The 23,215-nt window shown below is 30.7% G+C and overlaps 1 protein-coding gene across 2 annotated transcripts in view; it reads right to left on the reverse strand.

The window, feature by feature from the left end:
* The window catches only part of Cad99C (cadherin 99C), a 398,863-nt gene that overhangs the window by 65,563 nt on the left and 310,085 nt on the right, over window positions 1–23,215 (reverse strand). For both annotated transcript variants that reach the window (XM_075290410.1, XM_075290327.1), the window contains one exon: window positions 7,285–7,464. In XM_075290410.1, the coding sequence (XP_075146525.1) occupies window positions 7,285–7,464 (180 nt within the window). The remainder of the gene's footprint in view (window positions 1–7,284; window positions 7,465–23,215) is intronic.

Consider the following 23,215-nt stretch of genomic DNA (forward strand, 5'->3'; position numbering starts at 1 on the left):
GGCCCTACGTCCCTACAAAACGCTAAATATTAGAAAAACCCTACATATATGGAATTTCCCCTACTTCTAGCAACACTGGCTGTAGTTGATATTGCACCTACACTGAAAAAAAAGCATGCCCGGTTCCAAAGATTTTGTCTTTACTTTAAAAATTTTGGTATTGATTCCGAGCCAAAGAAGCGGAGAATACAAGTAAGGATACTTTTAGGACACAATTCTCTTTTAAATTTGGGCAAATTTTAATTTTTCGTTTTTCAGCTTTTTTTCTTCATATGCTATCAAAGTCCTTTAAAAACTAGTTAACGACAACTTTATTTTCAAAATTAAGACTCGACTTCCAGTAGTAATTATGCTATGTTTCAAGTAAAAAGCGTCTTTAAAATGAAGTGTTGAAAAACATGTCCTATATTTGAACGATTTTTTGCTTTGTAGTCAAGATGCAGAAAGACAACAAATTTAAAGACAATTTCATTAAATTTAAAGAATTTTTCTGAATTATTAAAGTCAAGTTGACCTTAGCCCTAACGTTTTTTCTTTCATGTTATGATACCCATTTTTAAGTGAAATCACTTAATTATAAGGATAATACGACTTCATTGAAAAGTTTATTGACTTTTGGACAAGTAAAAAACTTTATATTAGAGAAATGCGTCCTCTATGCTAAGCAAAATTTGCATTCGTATTTTAAAGACATGAAATCTTTGACCCCACGACAATATTTTTTTCAGTGTACAGAGTTAGTATGCCACTAATATTGAGCCTATTATTAAAAAAAGAGAAAATCGTTCAATTAGTGTGGGCAATAAATCCAAATTTGTAAAAATCGAGCAATATTCTTATGTAAGAGCTACAAGTACGTATAAATACGATTGGCTAGTACATCAAAATTTGAAATTTGGTTAACATTGGTTAATAAATAAGAGTACTATGGCCAAATTTGGGAAAATCGAGCGATGCATATATATGGAAGCTTTATCAAAATCTGAACCAATTTGCATAATATTTTGCGGGTTTGATTAATACCACAAAAGGTTACCTTGTGCAAGATTTGAGTACGATCAGTTAAGAAATGAGGCCTGTATAGTAAAACATATTATTAGGGGCGAATTTTTCAAAATCGGGCGATACATATATGGGAGCTATATCTACATCTGAAACGATTTCGGTGAAATTTTGCACATATAGTTAGTACTATAGAGGACTGGATCTAGCCAACACATCTGTGTCCAATAATAATTGATAAGAAGATCTTTGACCACAATCTAACTACCGTGTTTTACAAGACATACCCGCCGTTTGAGGAAAGGAACTAAGGAATTCGTTAAAGATACGAAGGAGGAGCTAAAGCGTACAATAAACGGAATTGATCGGAGTATGTTAGTTGCCATGAGACAGATTATTAGGCATTTATGTCCCTTGTATCTGTAAGTGGATGAAGACATATGGGGCTATACGTAAAAATACAAATACTCTAAAATGGTAGGATTAACATTCTTCTGAAGAAGAACAAATGAAATAGCCAACAACCTGGAGTTACGATCAAGGCCGCTAAAGAAAGTAAATGCAATGAAAATAATTTCCGCCGGATCTTAGGTAAAAGAATGGACGGTGTGCACATGCATATAAAAAACACGAATGTGACCAGGAATAGGAAACAGCAGAAAGAAACAATTGACGGATCACATAACATAGAATTGAGGGCACATTGGTATCGAATATTAGTGACCGTAGGAAGTTAAATCTTTGGAGTACTCTCTTCTCAACTGCCTTGGCTCCAGGGGCCGCCTTTGTAAGTCCGCCAAGTCCGAATCATTGTATAAGTTTGAAATATATGAGTTTATGTACTGTAAGTTGCAGACCTACCTAAATCGATATATGGAAATATCGTAGATAAGTTTTTTAGCACACCATGATAGCTGTAGAGTATAAATTATCCTACCAATGAAGCATGTTGTATACCCTCCCCAATATAGAAAAACAAATAAGTATCAGAAAATATATTGCATTACGGTCAATGATAAAATAGAAGAGGAAGAAGCTAAAGTTGAAAGCAAACCAAAAGAATAAACAAAAAATCTCAGAACATTATCTACGTAGTTTAATCGTGATTATATCATCTTACATGCCTCAATTGCCGATGCAGGTAAAGGTGGTAGTAGTGATGGTGGTAAAGTAGGAGCCAGGAAATCGCTACAAACCTTAGCAGCATCACCAACAATGATTCTGTTGTGCTTTAGCACAACAGCAGCAAATCAATGAACACTTCAATCATCAATCATTTAAAGAATTTATTGTCAAAAGCGTCAAAACATAAACCTCACCGTTTGATTGATGTATTAGCTTATCAGAAACGGAAAAATCTTAGCTTTTGTTCAAAATCACAAGGAAAATCCAACAACCCATGAAATCAGGCATGGTTCAATGGACACCACCAAGTTAGAGCTACATATTTTGCTTTGCAGTAAACTCCAAATTCAACTGCCACACAATGTCGCCCGGTGTCAATGTGAATCAGCAGGAGCATTTAAGACATTCTCTTCACCATTTGGGTATAGATGGTGCCGAATTTGCCCATAAACGAAAAGCGAAAACCGCCAACGCAAAAATCCAATAGCATAACTATTTGGGATTTAGTTGCAATTATTTTTTCTTTTGGTTTCCTTTCGCTTGAACCTTTACAGATTCTTAAGAATGTGATATTGAGGTTCCTTTGTTTGTTTTTTGGAGTAGTTTGTTTTCAAATTATATGGAAATATAAATGACGATAAATAGTACTCAATGTTTGATCAATATTCTATAGAGACCTTTCACTTTCGTGAACTATTCTAAGAATTTTGAATAATGGAATGGTTAATGTTTGGCAGTTATACATTAAATAATGAAATCACAGTCTAGGGGCTTTATCTACTTAGGGTTTATAGGGACAAGGGGACTGAATCGTGACTGAATAGTGAATGGTAGTGAAAATACCAGAGGGTTTAGATTTTTTCAAGCGGGTTAAGCCTGAGACTAGAAGTAAAATCTGGGGCGTTGGTCTGTATGAGACAACGTAGGATAAAGTGACAAAAATGCACGATACCCTGTTATCAGTTTCAACCGAAAACCTTAGGTTAGGTGTACGGACTCCGTCTATACATAAGTTATTCAACAATCGCACAGATCCCGCCTCACCATGGTCTTGTTGAGCTGCGAATTGTTTTCCCGGTTTTTTTTCCAAATATAAAAAGTCCAGACAAATGTCAGACGAATAAGGGGAATGTCGCACAGTGTTTGGATCCCATACAATGCATGGTCAATATAAAAAGAAGCATTATAAGAAGGAAATTTTATAGAGCTTTGTCCATAGTCAAAAATAAGAATAATTCGAAGTTTAGTACCAATCGGTCCACTGCTTCGCGAACCTACCATACGAAGGGATCAAATATATCTAATTGCGTAGACGGGTGAAATAAAATAAATACAAAATATATAAAGATCGTTCTCTGATACTTTGTTTGTTTAGAGCCAAGATATTTGAGACCTTAGTTAGGAATCCTATTACAGTCCTTCAAAATGAGTCACCTTGGTCTTTATCAGCATATTGGTGGCGATTTGGAATTTTTGGGTACTTAAAAAAAAATTGTTCGATTTTTTTAACAGGTTGGCTGATAAGTCCCCGGTCTGACACATAGATGGCGTCGCTAGTATTAAATGCATATTATTTTTATATAGTACCAACCTTCAAATGATTCGTGTCAAAATTTGACGTCTGTAAGTTAATTAGTTTGTGAGATAGAGCGTCTTTTGTGAAGCAACTTTTGTTATTGTGAAAAAATGGAAAAAAAAGAAATATCGTGTTTTGATAAAATACGGTGGAAGCAAAAACTTGGCTTGATAATGAGTTTCCGGACTCTGGCCCAGGGAAATCAACAATAATTGATTGGTATGCAAAATTCAAGCGTAGTGAAATGAGGTCGGAGGACGGTGAACGCAGTGGACGCCCGAAAGAGGTGGTTACCGACGAAAACATCAAAAAAATCCACAAAATGATTTTGAATGACCGTAAAATGAAGTTGATCGAGATAGCAGAGGCCTTAAAGATATCAAAGGAAGGTGTTGGTCATATCATTCATCAATATTTGGATATGCGGAAGCTCTGTGCAAAATGGGTGCCGCGCGAGCTCACATTTGACCAAGTCCGCTGGCAAAGTAATGGCCTCTTTTTTTTGGAATGCGCATGGATTAATTTTTATCGATTATCTTGAGAAGGGAAAAACCAACAACAGTGACTATTATATGGCGTTATTGGAGCGTTTGAAGGTCGAAATCGCAGCAAAACTGCCCCATATGAAGAAGAAAAAAGTGTTGTTCCACCAAGACAACGCACCGTGCCACAAGTCATTGAGAACGATGGCAAAAATTCATGAATTGGGCTTCGAATTGCTTGCCACCCACCGTATTCTATATGTTATATGTTACCAAATTGTCATCCTTCCAATTTTCTAGAAGGATGGCAATTTGGTAACATATAGCGTTTAACTCGCGCGAAGTAAAATGAATTTTAGAGCTATGAAAATGGAAAATGGTGGTTTAATGCATAGTGGCTTAAAACGATGAATTGAAAGATGCATAACTGGTAACCAGGAAGGTCGATATCGATTCTTGAGTAATACTTCTTTAATTATATTTAAAGGCTCCTTTTCGGATCATAACAAGAATTCCCCTGAATATTTATTAAATTATTTGCTTGTTCTCGGTCTCATATGGGGATTATGAACAGCTTCCAAAATATGAAATTAGATTTTCGATACGTACTATTTAATGTCAGTCCTTTGGTTTTAATATATTTCATAAAAATTTTAGCGAAACCTCATATAGCGGCAATCCGGTTCACTGGCCCGATATAAAATCGGACACCGAACCGGATAACAATGAATTCCTTTGGAATAGGTTAACATAAATTGTTTCAGATCTGATCTCTTCTGTTCGCTGTTTTAATTTGATCTTTTATTTTATTTTAAATAAATTTTCTCTTTTGGAATCAAAATTTTTCTATCACACATTGACAAATTCAAATTCCTACGACTCCTATGCGAATGTTGAATTTTACTTTTTTTTTCTGTAATCTACTTAGAAAATTTAACAGTAGGTCTCACAAGAGAACTTACAAACATTAATACAAATATTAATTAAACATTCACTTTCTAATAAAAAGATAAGTTTCTGTCTTAAGTCTTTTGTTTTTACTTTCAAAGTTTTCTTAAAAAAAACCTATCCAATTATATGGCTAATGTTGAATGTCAAGTCACTTATAAATAATGGCATCCAATCTAAAAAAGATTACAATGTGTTAAAAAGTAAAATTATTCCCTTATCCTTAACAGATGTTAATAGCATCGAAAAGAGCTATAGCTCCCGCGCATTTTCATGTATTCTTTTTGAACAGGATAGGATTTTTACGATCGATCAATCAACGTAATTGAAATTGATTGATTTCTTTTGGCGAATAACAACCACAAAGGATACATAGTTTAGTGTGTAGTGGTTGTCCACTAGACAGATTCTGGCTCTGGTGACGTTATGCCAACGAATGGTTTACAGCAAAGTTACGTTGGGTGATCTATTTTTATGGCAAATTGATTTTGATTAATTTTCATCTTACAAATATTCATAAGGTTTTTGTTTGCCCTAGCTTGGAGTTTTTTTTTGTTTTTGTTTTGTATTGGTCGATGGGTGATGATATCGATCCATGTGAGGATGCTAACGATAATATTGCTGGTTAATGCTGTCAATGGAAAAAACCAATGATGCATACAGGGTCCGATGTTGAAGATCTACTGTTGGTACAAAAACCTATCATGTGAGACATATTTCTGTGAAACTGGTTTTGTTCGATGAGGTATTGGTCATGTCCCTTGGTGTAGAAGAGACACCAACAAAGCCATCAAACCATCAATATAGTTAATGTAAACTAACCAATCATCACAAAATAAAAAAAGAAAATGTTAAAGGTATTCGAAGTTCTACATAGAGACGCGATGAATTGAAGAATTTATGGTACCTAACAATATGTACTTAGAATGTACAGTGATTTATAAGTGATTAATAAGTGCATATACTAAATTATAATACCCTGTTCCACAGTGTGGCGCAGGGTATAAAAATAATAATAATAAGGAGCTCGAGAAAATGAAAAAAGGGGCAAACACTGTGGAATCAAAAAGAGCTTGGTTGTGTACGGTGACTGGAGTCCTTCGATGACTATCATCAAATATTGTTTTAGGTGCGACCATTTGCCTACTATGGCAGGTCGTCGATTGAAGTGAGCGAGAAAGCCGACGACAGTAATTTCGTTGAAATCGATAAAACATACATTCACTGGTACACCCTAAGGACAGGCTGCAGTGAGCAACGACTGTTCAATCTGCCAGATAGTTTATGGCCACAGTTTGCGACGATTCCCACAGTGCGATCCACCTGAAGAAGTGCTAAATAATTGCGGCTTGTATTATGCCAAGGTCTTGGGCCTATTTGACACTAAAGAGAAAAATTGCCACTACGCTCAGAAAAGAAAAGTGGCCTCAACTCGAAATATTCTATAACCTTCTGAATCATCCGTCGTTTTTTCCTAACCAGGAGGAAGCCCATACAACTTTCCACCGAATGAGATGCTTATCTCTTCCACCGAAGCCTATTTGCTGGCGTCTGTAGACGAGATAGCGTATTTACTTTTAGAAAAATTGGAGCATTCTCCGGCCAATTCTTTGGTATCGATTTAGAAGGACACTTTTACATTACCATTGCAATTCACGTACCTATGGGAGCTATATCTAAAATTGATTCTGATTTTTCCAAATTTAATAGCGTTCGTCCTTGTGCCAAAATAATGAAAATGGTATAATAATTGGACATTTATTTTGCGAACTACAGACTTACGGCCGGATGGAAATAAAGGACTAGATCAACTCAATATATGATTCTGTGGGATCTAGGGCCAATATGTCGGGTGGCGTACTCTATCGTTTTTTATTACCCATAGCAATCCAATATTTTGGATTGTGTACTGTATTGTTTTTTTATTACCCTTAACAGTGTTAAGAGCTTTACAAAAAAGAGACAGGTAAACCAATTCCAATATTTTTATTTTTCTTAACTGAAATTATTTTTGAACTAAATTTTTCTTTGTGTACCATTTTCAATATTTTTTTCTTTTTTTCTTTTGTTTCTACCAAACCACTGTCGAAATAATTGTGTTTTTTTTTGTTTTACTATCGTTAGTTGGAAAATATCTTTGTTACCACTCACCTGGCCTTGATGGGGAAATGATATGGCAAATGTGCCATAACCATCAGCAATTGTCATCGTTTCATCTTCTGTAATATTTGTAGAACCCTCAACAATAAAGTACTCAACCAAACCATTAACACCGGCATCCTTATCCAGGGCCTGGATATTTCTAAATATTGTCGTCCCCACTGGTGTACTCTGCAATAAAGCAAGAAAAACAAAAACAAAAATAATGAAAATACCACAAAAACAACAACAACTATATAAAAAAAGGAAAAATGGATAATAGAGAAGAAAATGAATAAGAAGGGAATAACATTAAATCAAGTGTGTAAATGCGTACTCGTTTCGCCAATGGATCGAGCGACTGCCGTCTTTCGATCTTTGCCATCTTGAGACAACATAACGAATATAAAATGTAAAAGTAAATTACTAAGTCAACATAATGGCCACCAAATGAGCAGCAGCACAAAAGTTTGCCACCAAATTGCACTTGAATCGAAATGGAAGCTTAACTTTGGTTGAAAAAAAGAAAAAGGCTGCAGAATCATCATTATTTTAAAAATAAGAGGATGTGTCCCTTTTTCTGCTACACATCGACAAAATTTTCTATAGAAATAAAATTTCGACAAAATTTTCTATAAAAATAAATTTTTGACAAAATTTTATATAGAAATAAAATTTTGACAAAAATATATAATTTTAACAAAATTTTCTATAGAAATAAATTTTTGAAAAAATTTTCTATAGAAATAAATTTTTGAAAAATTTTTCTATCGAAATAAATTTTTGACAAAATTTTCTATAGAAATAAATTTTTGACGAAATTTTCTATATTTTGTCAAAATTTTATTTCTATAGAAAATTTTGTCAAAATATTATTTCTATACTAAATTTTGTCAAAATTTTATTTATATAGAAAATTTTGTCAAAATTTTCTATAGAAATAGAATTGTGACAAAATGTTGTATAGAAATAAAATTTTGACAAAATGTTGTATAGAAATAAAATTTTCACAAAATTTTCTATGGAAATAAAATTTTTACAAAATGTTCTATAGAAATAAAATTTTTACAAAATTTTCTATAGAAATAAAATTTTGATAAAATTTAGTATAAAAATAATATTTGACAAAATTTTCTATAGAAATACAATTTTGACAAAATTTTCTATAGAAATAGAAATTTGACAAAATTTTCTATAGAAATAAAATTTTGACAAAATTTTCTATAGAAATAAAATGTTGGCAAAATTTTCTATAGAAACAATTTCATAATAAGGATTTTTAAATTTGGCAGATTTTTGGTAAAGTTTTCTTCAAATTTTGGTATATTATTTTTGGCACGAGTGGTAACCGTGTTTACAACACAAATTCAATTCTTCGATTTTTCTCTGAAAGTGTAATTGTTCGATTTTGGTTAAAGTTTGTTAATCAATTTTTAAGATTACAAAAAAATCTACTTAGTTATATAACTATTTTTGACAAAAAGTTGAGTAGGGATTCTAATCTAGTACAAAGTAGGGGAGCACACAACGATAAGAGAGATGTCCAAGAAGATTGAACCTAACCCTCAAAAAAATTGACCAACATAAAAATTCGAATTGACTCGCTTTTCGAAAAATTCAAAAGTTCGTTACATATGAGGCTACTAAAGGCCTGTTATATATTTATTGTAATAAAAAACAATGTGTAGATATTAAGTTTTAAATACCTTGAAAATTTCAAAGGATTATTTGAACAAGAGTTTATGGTACTATGGTATATAGCAATTTTTTACTTTCAGTGTATCGTCTTAGTTATTTTAGTTATTTTATCCCCCTTGTTTAATATTCACCATAGACCACATATGCGTCTGTAAATGGTATAAAATCATCTAGTGGGTTTTTTTCCCCTTCTGATAGATGGAAGGTTTTATTTTTTATTCTCAATAGCCGTTTCCCGTGTGTAATAGAGTGCAAAAATATAAAAATAAATAACAAGGTAAGAAAACGAAGGTTCTATGTATAGCATTTACCATAAATTAATTTTTAGCTAAAGTTAGATGATGACTGGAGCTATAGAAATGGCCCATCGTTAAAGGACAAGAGTATTAGGAGATTTTTAAATAAACGAGGATGAGATAAAATAAATGGAAATACGAATGATTGTATCCTCACCGAAAAGTCTATTAATGAAATTTAAGACTGAGAATGTTACTAAAAAAACTAAATTTTACAATTACGGCCATTTTCATGTAGCTCGGTTAGGCTTTAACTGCCAGTTAACAGAAAATTAATTTGCAAATATCTTCTCTCCAGTTAACTTTAACTGAAAAATTTTCGTCAGTTAAGTTCCTAACTGGCATATGGAATATATACGCAAGATGACAGCTTCGTCCATAATACGGTTTAAAAGTTGGTTAGTTAACGAAACACTAACGGAGCTTTATGAAAATGGGGGTTAATCAAAATTCGTAAAAAGAATTTTAATAAAAAGGCGAAATAAATAAATAAAAATCAATTCATTTTATTAAGTAAACATTTTGAAAAAATCTTCTCATGACACTGATGCTATCAAGGAAAAATTTTGTGATTCATTTAGATATATCATTCAGAGAGTTTTCTATAATCCCAAAAAAGTGAATACTTCATGAAAGAAAGGCTACGTTTATTTAAGAAAATTTTATCAAAATAGTTCAACAAAATATTTTATTGTTTTAACTAATTTAGTAATTGCAACATGATAGAAATATGTTAATCCTTTTTGTCAAATTGAAAAAAAAATTATTAAAAATAATTAATTTTATCGGTTGCTTAAGAAAATTTAAATTTAAAAAATATATTGGAGTTAAAATTTATGAAAATGTCTTTAGCGCTGTACGAAGCTCAAAACAGGCATAATTTAGATAAAGTTCAATCCTTTTTGATGCTTATGAATACAGTCTAAGCAAGATTCACTCATTTTAGAAAAATATGAACTAATTTATGCGACTATGGAATTTAGATAAATTGTGTAAAACCTCATTTGTGGACAACTTTTTTCTCATTTTTAGTTCATGTCATTAAAGTAAGCAAAAATTGAAAGCAAAAAACTAAAGTAACCAAATTTTTCTAAATCAATTAACTAAAATCAGAAATTTTCGTTGACTTTTTCAGGGAGTATAACTAAGAAACGAAAACATTTGAGTGGCCCAAGGGATTTTTGGATACGAAGTGTTATTTTGTGGATTATGAGGGATCTTAGAATTGAGTACATTTGCTTTAAGATTTGCTCTAAACTATTTTTTTCGACGAAATTAGAAAAGTCCACTTTTTCCAAATTTTAAAAGTAGGAAAGTGTGCCTGAATTTTTCGAATCTAGCAATAGTGGGTTTACTTATTTTGAAAAATGGACATTATTTTGTCAAAAAAAAAAAAAAAAATGTTCAAATCTTAAAGTAAATTAAAACAATATTTTTTTCCAACTTTTAATCATTCAATCTCATAAAAAAACTAAATAACTCCAATTGTATAACCTCCCCTCCAAATAGTCCAATAAACGCATTCGCGACATCATTCTTAACTAAAGAGGATGTCTCAGAATTTGATGACTATGGGGCTGGCTTATATTGCCTATGATATACCAGTTGTTGCTGGATAACTACTATTACGACTATGCCATTGCTGTCCGCATGCAGTGTCTAAGAATGTCCCTTATTTCATGTTAAGGGCGACATAAGAATGTTAGTTTTATGTCAGCCTTGGCATGGTCCAACGAACACGGCGTGGTACACAACCAAGAACAACATTACTGGACATTGCCAACACCAATGAATAACGTTGTTGTTTTGGATTTTGTGTAGTTGGCAGCAAATATTAATCAGTTTTGAAAACGCGCTGTGTGTTATAGCGAATTCTTGAAGTTCACTCATTTTCAGTTTATTGTAATGACAATGGACTTGGAGTTGTCGTCGTTGGGAACGTATTCGCAATTGGCTTGTTGATAGAGATTGATGGTTGGGATGTCATGTGCAGTAATTTGAAAGCGATGGTTTTATAGGATTTTGGGATATTTTTGTTAATATTAAAAATAGGATAAAGGACTTCCAAACGATTTTTAGTATATACGCTGAAAAAAAATTATTGACCTACTATGAAAGATTATACAACCTATATTTTAGGAAATGCTATATATTTCGTAAAAATTAAAATTAAATTCAAAGAATGTTAATTATATTTGCTTTAACAACTGCTTTCTTTAAATTTAGGATATGAATCTTTGAAATTTAAGCCTTGAAGATAAACCAGCTTCAAAAATACTTATTTCGAGTATTCCGTATCATTGGTTTAAATTCTTGCTGAAATTAACGAAAGCATTTTTTGCTTTTAACTATCTGTAATAATTTAGTTTTTTTTTCGTTAGGTCGAAAACCTTAGTTGTTAGTACCTTCATTTTTTTGTATTTATTTTCATAATTTATTATGATTTTAAATAAACTAATAATAATAATAATAATAATTTGCATTTTTAAACTGAGTGAATAGCTTTGTTGAAATATCGCAAAGAGGAAATGAAAATGAGACGTGTATCCTATTTTAAATTAGAGCCTAGCTCCCTAAAAACTGTATTTTAATGAAGGCACCCAGCAAAAAAAAAAAAAAACGCGTCGCCAAAAAAGTAGTGAAAATGTTCTTTTTGGATCTGGCAGTGGTGCAAAATTGGCGCAGAAGCGATGAATTTAATACGGGCTTATTATAGGACGGATGTCTACCATTTCAACAGAGGTTGCACTGAATTTGAATCACTTTTTAGTGTGTGATCTGAATTCAGTGTTTTGGATGTTAATTAAAATTTCATTTCAGCCAATTTTTTCCCCTGCGAGCATCCTTTTGAGGTCTGAGAACAAGAAAAGTCGCTGGGGGCCAGATCTGGAGAATACTGTGGGTGGGGAAGCAATTCGAAGCCCAATTCATGAATTTTTGCCATCGTTCTCAATGACTTGTGACATGGTGCGTTGTCTTGGTGGAACAACACTTTTTCTTCTGCATATGGGGCCGCTGTGCCGCGATTTCGGCCTTCAAACGCTCCAATAACGCCATATAATAGTCACTGTTGATGGTTTTTCCCTTCTCAAAATAATCGATAAAAATTATTCCATGCGCATCGCAAAAAACAGAGGCCATTACTTTGCCAGCGGATTTTTGAGTTTTTCCACGCTTCGGAGACGGTTCACCGGTCGCTGTCCACTCAGCTGACTGTCGATTGGACTCAGGAGTGTTGTGATGGAGCCATGTTTCATCCATTTTCACATATCGACGGAAAAACTCGGGTGTATTACGAGTTAACAGCTGCAAACACCGCTCAGAATCATCAACACGTTGTTGTTTTTGGTCAAATGTGAGCTCGCGCGGCACCCATTTTGCACAGTGCTTTCGCATATCCAAATATTGATGAATGATATGACCAACACGTTCCTTTGATATCTTTAAGACCTCTGCTATCTCGATCAACTTCATTTTACGGTCATTTAAAATCATTTTGTGGATTTTTTGATGTTTTCGTTGGTAACCACCTCTTTCGGGCGTCCACTGCGTTCACCGTCCTCCGTGCTCATTTCACCGCGCTTGAATTTTGCATACACTCAAAAAAAGTGAACTCTCTATTTCACTAAAGCCAATTTAACTTTATTTTAGTTCATGGAATTATTATATATGGAGAAAATTTCCTTTACTCTAATAATTTTTGCGTACGTTACATAAATGAACTAAAAAACGGGAAAAAAATTGTACACAAATGAAGTAAAAAGTTTTACTAAATTCGTACTTCTCACAAAATAGTTCATTATTTCTTTAAATTTTTTTAAATTTTACTTTAAATGCGTCTATCACGAACTACGTATATCACTAAAGACATTCTTGCAATTTTGAACTCCAATTTTTTCTTTCAAACTACAAAATTTTCCTTAACAAGTGAAAAAAATTAATTATGTCTATTAAATTTTCTTGAATTTGTCGAAAAATATTTACTTATTTTTGTGATAACGGGGTGATGTCATCGTTTGTAATACTATTTAGTTAAAATTTTCTAAAAATATTTTCTAAACGTAACCAAAAGTTTTCTTCCTGTTGGGTTCACTGTTTTTTCAGTGTACTAATCAATTATTGTTGATTTCCCTGGGGCAGAGTCCGGAAACTCATTATCAAGCCAAGTTTTTACTTCCACCGTATTTTTCCCCTTCAGAAAACAGTATTTTGTCAAAACACGAAATTCCTTTTTTTTCCATTTTTTTACAATATTTAACAAAAGTTGCTTCACAAAAGACGCTCTATCTCACAAACTAATTGACTTACATACGTCAAATTTTGACACGAATCATTTGAAGGTTGGCGTCGCTGCATTTAATACTATCGACGCCATCTATGTGTCAGAACGGGGACTTATCAGCCAACCTTTTACACTTTTTTAATTGAACAATTGTTAAACATTTCAACTTACAAAATTATTTTCTCAAAATTTACATTTAAATATAAAAAAAAAAAAATTAAAAACAAAACACAGCTTATATTTAGTGTCAAAGTGAATTAGGATATTGCAACTCTTTAACTAACTTTTGTTGTATTCGTAAACTTTCTAAGGTTAGTCTCTTTCTCTCTTTATTTCCTCTCTCTTGTATGCGTACGTTCTCAAAATCAGCTGTGTGGCCATGGCGCAATACATGTTGTGATAATGCTGTACTCTCTTATCTAATAAGGTTATCTTTGCTTAAAATTTGTTGCTTCGTTAAATTTAGGACCTTAATTTTTGAAATTTGTGTCCCTACGTTAATTAAAGGCTAAGACTTATTTTGAGGATTTTTCATCTTTAGTTTAAAGTTTTTTGTTTTTAATATATCGCAAAAAGAGAATGAAAATTCGATAAATGAGATCTGTATCCGATTTATTTTATTGATCCTAGATTTAAAACTATATAGATCCCCAAAAAATGTCTTTATTTTAAAGAAGTCGCATCTTTGGCCCGGAATCAATACCAAAATCCTTAACGGAAGGTCAAAATCTTTGGATCCAAGTAAACTTTTTTTGAGTGTATATTGAAAAAGGTAGCACTACGACGGTTGAAATTGTTATTAAACTTTTGGTTATTTAATTTTTCACGGTTTGAAATATTTGAGGAGTCCCCATTTTTTTAAAAGTTTTGACAATTCCTATTTGTTCAAAACCAAAAAAAAAATTGATTATATAATTATAAAAGATATTTGTTGCCCTAAACCACAAAAAAAAATGTCACGAAAAAAACAAAGTTCCTTGATTATAAAGTTTTCCTTGATTACTATTCCTTCTTTCGCTAGATTTTCCTTACACGACATCCCTAATACTCATATAGCTTTATATTTTACTTCTTCATTTGTACTAGTTCAAGGGGCGTTTGGTTGAATCGCATAAGGTACTGAAGTGAACATTATAGTAGTTGGAACCTATGGCCGAATGGGACTGATTGTTGTCATAAATGGTTATTGTGTTAATCATGGTCGACGATTCTTTTATGTCCATTTAAAGGCAAAAGTGTTTGATGATAACAATAATAATATTTTGCTTCTGCTGTTCTTGGTCGTTTGTCGATAACATTAATGACGTAGTAGTATTTCGTTCATATATGTGTGTGTGTATTTTTGCTTGAAAGCATTGTTGGCAAAATAATAATTAACTTTGAATTTTACAAATTGTTATAGTTTTTGATCATGTTTGGTAGGGTATAAAAATTACGTGACCACGGTACTTTATGGGCATTCCTTGTGAAGAATCATGGGAATTATGAGAATAGATTTTAAAAATTCCTAGTGAAAATAGTTAGATTGTATATGTCTAGGGAGTATATGTCTAGCGTATGAGGCGTTCATATTTCTACTGAGGACTGTCATCCACAATCGAAATACTTTGGTTGTGGTAACAATTGTCCATGGCAAGGTATATTAAAACTTCTTAACATTATATTAAAAGAAAACAGACAGGTGAAATACCTATATAAGCTACTTTATATCTTTATTGGTTTATAAAAGGAGTCTCTAAATATGAACAATTTTTCGCATTTCTATAACCGACAAATTTCAAACGGATCGAATGAAATTTCCTCTTCCAAGAGCGTCCGGAATTAAAATATGAGGATCGGTTTAGATGACGGCTATATACATATATTTATTGTTCGATCGAAACTGGGATTGTACCTATGACCCTTCAAATGCAAGGCGATATAACCTTAGTAAGCGACTAACTCCATTGTTGAATGGGAAAATTAATTCCATTTATTTGGCAATTTAAAATGGCCTATAATATAGCTCAACAATCATATGCTTTCAGAAACCTTTAAAAACGTGTTAAAAATAACTTAAATTTCCAAGTTCATACCCTTAAAGTCAAGTGAAAGTTAGGCTATGTTTTAAGTAAAAAACATTTTTAAATTCGGTTATTGTAAAACATCTCCTATTTTTGAACGCTTTTTGTACTTTCAAGTCAAGATTCAAAAAGTTAACAAATTTTAAGACAATTTCATTAATTTTAAAGAATTTTTCTGAATTATTAAATCCAAGTTGACCTTAGTCAAACAAAATTTTCTTTCATTTTAAGAGACCTAAGTGAATCCTAACAAAAAAAAATATCACCAACGTATTTCCAATTAAAAAGTTGATTGACATTGAAAACTTTTCAATTAATAAATTAATTGATACAATTAATTAGATACAAACATTAAGTTAATTTAGTCAATGATTGAAAATTAGTAATTAAAAAATTAATTGATACAATTAGCTTTTTAATCAAACTCGGAAGACTAAGTCAGTTAAAAAAGTGAGGGAAAACAATCAATTTTTTATTTGATAAAAAATTTATTAGTTTAGTAAAAAAAAATTAATTGATTTTTGCAATCAACATCAATTAAATTTTTAATTGTAAGAATAAATTAAACATTTAAATTAAAAAAATAATTGAATCAATTAATTTCGTGATTGAATCAGAAACAAGTATATATGGCCTTAAGTTGTCCAGGCCGAAGCTTATGTACCCTCCACCATGGATTGCGTAGAAACTTCTACTAAAGACTGTCATCCACAATCGAATTACTTGGGTTGCGTTAACACTTACCGATCACAAGGTATCTTAAAACTTCTTAACATCGTCTTCTAAATTGTAAGTAACTCCATACGTGGTATATATTAAATTAAAAAGGACCGATTAAATACGTATATAAATCAGTTTGACAAAATTTTCTATAGAAATAAAATTTTGGTAGATTATTTTCGGCTCGAGTGGCAACCATCATTATAAACTGATGTGGGCCAATTTTGGTATGGTTGTTAGCGGCCATATACTAACACCACGTTGCAAATTTGAACCGGATCGGATGAATTTTGCTCCTCCAAGAGGCTCGGGAGGTCAAATCTGGAGAACGGTTTATATGGGGGCTATATATAATTATGAACCGATATGGACCAATTCAGGCACGGTTATTAGAGACCATATACTAGCACCATGTTCCCAATTTCAACCGGATCGGATAAAATTTGCTTCTCTTAGAGACTCCGCAAGCCAAATCTGAGGATCGGTTTATATGGGGCCTTTATATAATTGTGAACCGATGTGGACCAAATTTTGCATGGATGTTAGAAACTATAAACTAACACCACGTTCCACATTTGAACCGGATTGGATGAATTTTGCTCCTCCAAGAGGATCCGGAGGTCAACTCTAGAGAACGGTTTATATGGGGGCTATATATAATTATAGACCGATATGGACCAATTTTGGGATGGTTTTTAGAGACCATATACCAACATCCGCAACATTGGCTCCGCAAGCCAAATCTGGGGACCGATTTATATCGGGGCTATATATAATTATGGACCGATGTGGACCAATTTTTGCATGGTTGATATAGACCATATACCAACACCATGTACCAAATTTTAGCCGGATCGGATGAAATATGTTTCTGTTAGAGGCTACCATGCAATCTACATCAATAACAACTACTTGTGCCTATATATATATATATATATATATATATATATATATATATTATATATATATATATATATATATATATATATATATATATATATATATATATATATATATATATAAATATATATATATATATATATATATATATATATATATATATATATATATATATATATATATATATATATATATATATATATATATATATATATATATATATATATATATATATATATATATTGTACTTACTAAATTCCTGCCTCCCATAAAATAGCTAAGAATATCTTAAAACTTGTCAATTACGTCAATAATGCGCCCATCTTGAACTTCGATTGTACATTTTTGTTTTGAAGGAAATTTGCTTTAAGTATGTGGAGGGTTATGAAAAGTCCTTCGGAGTAAACACACATTTCTTATTGATATTTGCTGTAATTTTCTTATTGATATTTGCTGTAATTGCTTCTATAGGAAAATTTTCATCTATTATTATTTTCACTTTCCCTTCGATTGTGATAAATTTCTTTTGCATTTGGCTGTATCCTAGTTAAAACAATGGGTCTATCATCTTTTTTTTCAGATGGGCCAACAACATTTCCATTTCAACGCCCATTACTTAAAAGACACCAACAAACCACAAATGTCAAAGGAGATGCCAAGACTGAGTTTACAATTGAATTGACTGCTCCATAATATTGCAGGAGGAGAGGTATGTGGGCATGGATGAAAAGATACAGGAAGATGAGACCCACAAATCCAAAGATGCTTTAAAATGCCATAGGCAGTTAAAGGCTATTGGATGACCACACAAATGCTAAAAATCGCACTCAATATATTACCAGCAACACATGGGCCACCACTATAAGCATCAAAAAATTGATACCATAATATTCCCGGTCAAATACCACAATGGTCACTAAAGTGCCATACACACACATTTAGAAAATATTGCACGGCATAACCAAAAGGTAGGGAATATCAATAATATTTAAAAAGTTTTCAACATGAACCATTCGAACACTTTTCTCGATAGCAGTTTATGGCTGGATGATGGTATGGCCCGTGATGAGCCTGTTGGTGTATAAAGACAACATTGGCAGCAGTCACAGAAAGAAATCAAATACCCTCAAACATTAAAATAAAGTAACGAGCGAAACCAAAGTCCAATGCATATTAAATGCAAAGTCGCCAGCATCCAAAAAAAGATCTATGGCTGAATATGGAAGCTGGTGGTATTTGCTGATGTTCCTGCAAAAAACCTTTGTCACTCTCCCTCTTAAGCGTTTGATATAATCTGCTACACGTAAAAAACAAATATGAAAGAAAAAAAAATTAAATAAAACAAAATTTCATAATTTTTTTATTATATATTTATTTATAATTAATTATTTTTTATAATAAATAATTAATAAAAAATCATGCAACGGCTTGTTTTGATATCAGAATATTATGAAAAACAACAAAATTTATCGGTAAAAAATTTACCATAAGGAGTTTGCCTCAAGCTGTTTTTCTACAGTTTTTTGGTATAACATTGTCATCGAATGATGCTTTTTTAAATCAATTTAGGTTCTCTAATTTTTTTGAAATTTTTAGTGTAGGTATTCTGATACAAAATATCATTACTTCAGTTGTTTAATTGAAAACTTTAACTTGTTTCTAATCAAGATACCTGAAACGATTCGTTTCAAACTGTACAATTTTCGGATTTAAATAAGCTACCATTCCACGACAATGTGGACCAAGTTTGGCTAGTAGTAGTAGTCTAAAGTAGAATTTATGGGAATTATGTTAACTTAAAGGGGAGTATTATTTTTTTGTGTGTAGTGTCTTGTTCATTCCTATGTTTTTGGAAAAATTAGGATTCAACTTTGAGTAAAAAAACACTCTGATGACGATGGGAATTGAGTTGACCTGAAGGGATATTATTTTTTTGTGTGTAGTATTTTCTTTTTCTTCATATGTCTTAGGCGACGACATATGAATGCAATTTAAATATTTGCCGTTTGTCCAATCTTTACATGGTTTTCATAAATTATTCATTTTTAAAGAAAATCGATAGTATAAATAATGTTTTTGCAATAGCATCAGAAGAATTAAATGGCAGATGTCACCCCAAAGGAAAAATTCTAATGTTGATTAAAGCGAGGATACTATCAGAATGTGAGTTTTCTAACAAAATTTGTAAAACTATCTAAACATGAAATTGTTTATTTAAAACAAACTTTTATATAGTATTTATATAAATGAAAAATTATTTAAAAAATATATATAGCCCTTATTGTGGAACAATTATAAATTTGTGGATTTGTTTGCAACACGTAAAATGAAGCAATATGGTTTATTCGATAAAAACTACAAGGGATCAAGCCATGAATAAAAATAACGATATCAGTTTGTTTGTAGACATACTTAAAAAATTATCATAAACCAATGTGTAGTTATTAAGGAATGTTTCGACGTCAAAATATTTCAAAATAAACGAAAATCATTCATTATCATTTCACAAAATATTTAACCAATATCTTTCCGCAACTACCGTGTTTGCCTGACTTGGTTTTGTAGGACTTATGGATATTAACATCATGAAATTGATATAGACGAATAAATATAGAATTTTTATATTACAAACAAATTCACTTTACTATTTGCCTCAGTCATGTTCCATCAAAATTTGGTGACGATAAATTATCTTCCCACAAAATTCTTTTAGGAATACTTTATTTTTATATAAATTTTTATACCCTACAACACACTGTGGAACAGGGTATTAAAGTTAGTGCATATGATTGCAACACGCAGAAGGAGACGATATAGACACAGGGTGTCTTTGGCAATAATACTCAGGTCTGGCTCTTGCGCATGGCTGCCACAGTTGGTAGAATTCTACCAAAAATGGTAGATTTTTTACTGTTTGGTAGATTGGTAGAATTCTTGATGTTTTGGTAGATTTTGCAAAACATACTTCTCCAAATAAGAGATACATAAATTTTCTATAGAAATACAATTTTGACCAACTTTTCTATAGAAATAAAATTTTGATAAAATTTTCCATAGAAATACAATTTTGACAAAATTGTCCATAGAAATAAAATGTTGACAATATTTTTTTTAGAAATAAAATTTTGACAAAATTTGCTATAGAAATTTTGACAAAATTGTCTATAGAAATAAAATTTTGACAAAATTTTCAATTGAAATAAAATTTTGATAAAATTTTCTATAGAAATAAAATTTTTATAAAATTTTCTATACAAATAAAATTTTGACAAAATTTTCCATAGGAATAAAATTTTGGCAAGATTTTCTATAGAAATAAAATTTTGACAAAATTGTCTATAGAAATAAAATTTTGACAATATTTTTTATAGAAATGAAATGTTGACAAAATTTTCTATAGAAATAAAATTTTGACAAAATTTTCAATTGAAATAAAATTTTTACAAAATTTTCTATAGAAATAAATTTTTTACAAAATTTTCTATAGAAATAAAATTTTGACAACATTTTTCGTAGGAATAAAATTTTGACGAGATTTTCTATAGAAGTAAAATTATGACAAAATTGTCTATAGAAATAAAATTTTGACAAAATTTTCTATAGAAATAAAATTTCGACAAAATTTTCTATAGAAATAAAATTTTGACAAATTTGTTATAGAACTAAAATTTTGACAACATTTTCTATAGAAATAAAATTTTGGCAAAGTGTTTTACAGAAATAAAAGTTTGACAAAATTGTCTATAGAAATAAGATCTTGACAAAATCTTCTATAGAAATAAAATTTTGACAGAATTTTCCATAGAAATAAAATTTTCACAAAATTTTCTATAGAAATAAAATTTTGACAAAATTTTCTATAGAAATAAAATTGTGACAAAATTTTCTATAAAAATAAAATTTTGACCACATTTTGTATAGAAATAAAATTTTGACAAAAATTTTCTGTATCAATAAAATTTTTAAAAAATTTTCTATAGAAATAAAATTTTGACAAAATTTTCCAAAGAAATAAAATTTTGACAAAATTTTCTATAGAAATAAAATTTTCACAAAAGTTCTATAGAAATAAAATTTTGTCAAAATTTTCTATAGAAATAAAATTTTTACAAAATTTTCTATAGAAATAAAATTTTGACAAAATTTTCTATAGAAATAAAATTTTGACAACATTTTTTATAGAAATAAAATTTTGACAAAATTTTCTATAAAAATAAAATTTTGACAACATTTTCTATAGAAATAAAAGTTTGAAAAAAATTCGATAGAAATAAAATTTTGGCATAATTGTCCATAGAAATAAAATGTTGACAATATTTTTTTTATCAATTTTCTATAGAAATACAATTTTGACCAACTTTTCTTTAGAAATAAAATTTTGACAAAATTTTCTATAGAAATAAAATTTTTACAAAATTTTCCATACAAATAAAAATTTGTCAAAAATTTTCTATAGAAAAAAAATTTTGACAAAATTTTCTATAGAAATAAAACTTTGAAAAAATTTTCGATAGAAAAAAAAATTTTGACAAAATTTTCTATAGAAATAAAACTTTGACAAAATTTTCTATAGAAATAAAATATTGACAAAATTTTCTATAGAAATAAAATTTCGCCATAGTCGTAAGATCTAATTTTTTTACTTTCGTTTCCTTTTTATTGTTATAGGCTTTTGTTTATTTTAAGGGGAAATGAATTTTTTTTTTTTAACTTTTGATATGCTATAGATATAAATTTGATTGATGGAAGTACCACACCTATACTCTAATGGATTTTTTGTTTTAATTTTAGTTGTATTACTCATGCTCAAGTTCATTGTCTTTATTTAGTTCCTTGTATCAGCAGCAACACCTAACATTCATTGGATTATGGTATAAACAACTATGGCGAAGTATTATAGGGAAGTCATTTCTTTTCTAAGAGCAAGTATCAGACAATGGACAATTAATCATATCCCCGCAAAAACCCTTAAAATCCGAAAAAAGCTAAACAAAATAAAATCATACCAAAAAGAGGAAAAAAGCAAAAAAAAAAAAAATTGGCATTTACCCATTTCAATTTCGGGGAACAAGGTTAGGCTTTGGCGGATAAACCAAAGTACAATAAGCTTCTAATATGTGGCTGTTGGTTTGGGCACAATAAAGAACAGTGGTTGGATTTGTATCATTAGCCTCCAATGTAGAAAAATCTGGATGAATTTTAAGATGGGATCGAAAAATTTCCCCGACCTTCTTCGAGAAACCAATAGAGATTTTCTCTTTTATTAATGATAAAAGCATATTGCTACATTCATTCAATTCAATTACATTTATTTTAATTTAATTTAATTTTCTATTTTACTATTTCCCCTACTGTGTTTGTTTACTATCCTGGTTTTAGTTTTAGCAAAAATGAAGATTAGAACGTGACGCGTGCGCTTTTGCGCAAAGGCTGGCCTTTACTTCATATACCATATACGATAAGGTTTATTTATGTGTGCGCCATGCTTATGTCTGAGGAGTTATATGCAAAATTTGCCTTCAAGGCTTCCAATACCAAAAGATTTATAACACAGTGATTTTCTCCATAAAGTTCTTTTCTCAGAGCCAAATATTTACACACGTGCAATTTAGCATTTGTGTTTAGACTGCCTTAGGAGAAAAAAAAACCAAATGGGTTTGGGTAGAAGGCAATTCAAGTTTTCTAATATTTCTATTGCTATAATAGTTGGAATAAACACTGGATCAAAAACTTGCTGTAACATTCCGTATAAATTTTTGTATAAAATACAAAATTATAGAAATGTAACATTAAATTTTAATTAAAAAATTGTAAAGAAAAAAATTTATTCGATTCCTTAAAAACTATTTTTTAGGAAAACTTAACTTAATTAGACAGTTTTCCATTAACTATCCATCAACTTCGTGCACAGTTGATACGAAGTCCTTACTCCTTATAAAGGATATGTTTTCTCTTATCTATTCTGAGAAATTTGAAGGAAACTT

The sequence above is a fragment of the Haematobia irritans genome, chromosome 1 (genome assembly GCF_050003625.1).
Source record: "Haematobia irritans isolate KBUSLIRL chromosome 1, ASM5000362v1, whole genome shotgun sequence".
Classification (NCBI taxonomy): Eukaryota; Metazoa; Arthropoda; class Insecta; order Diptera; family Muscidae; genus Haematobia; species Haematobia irritans.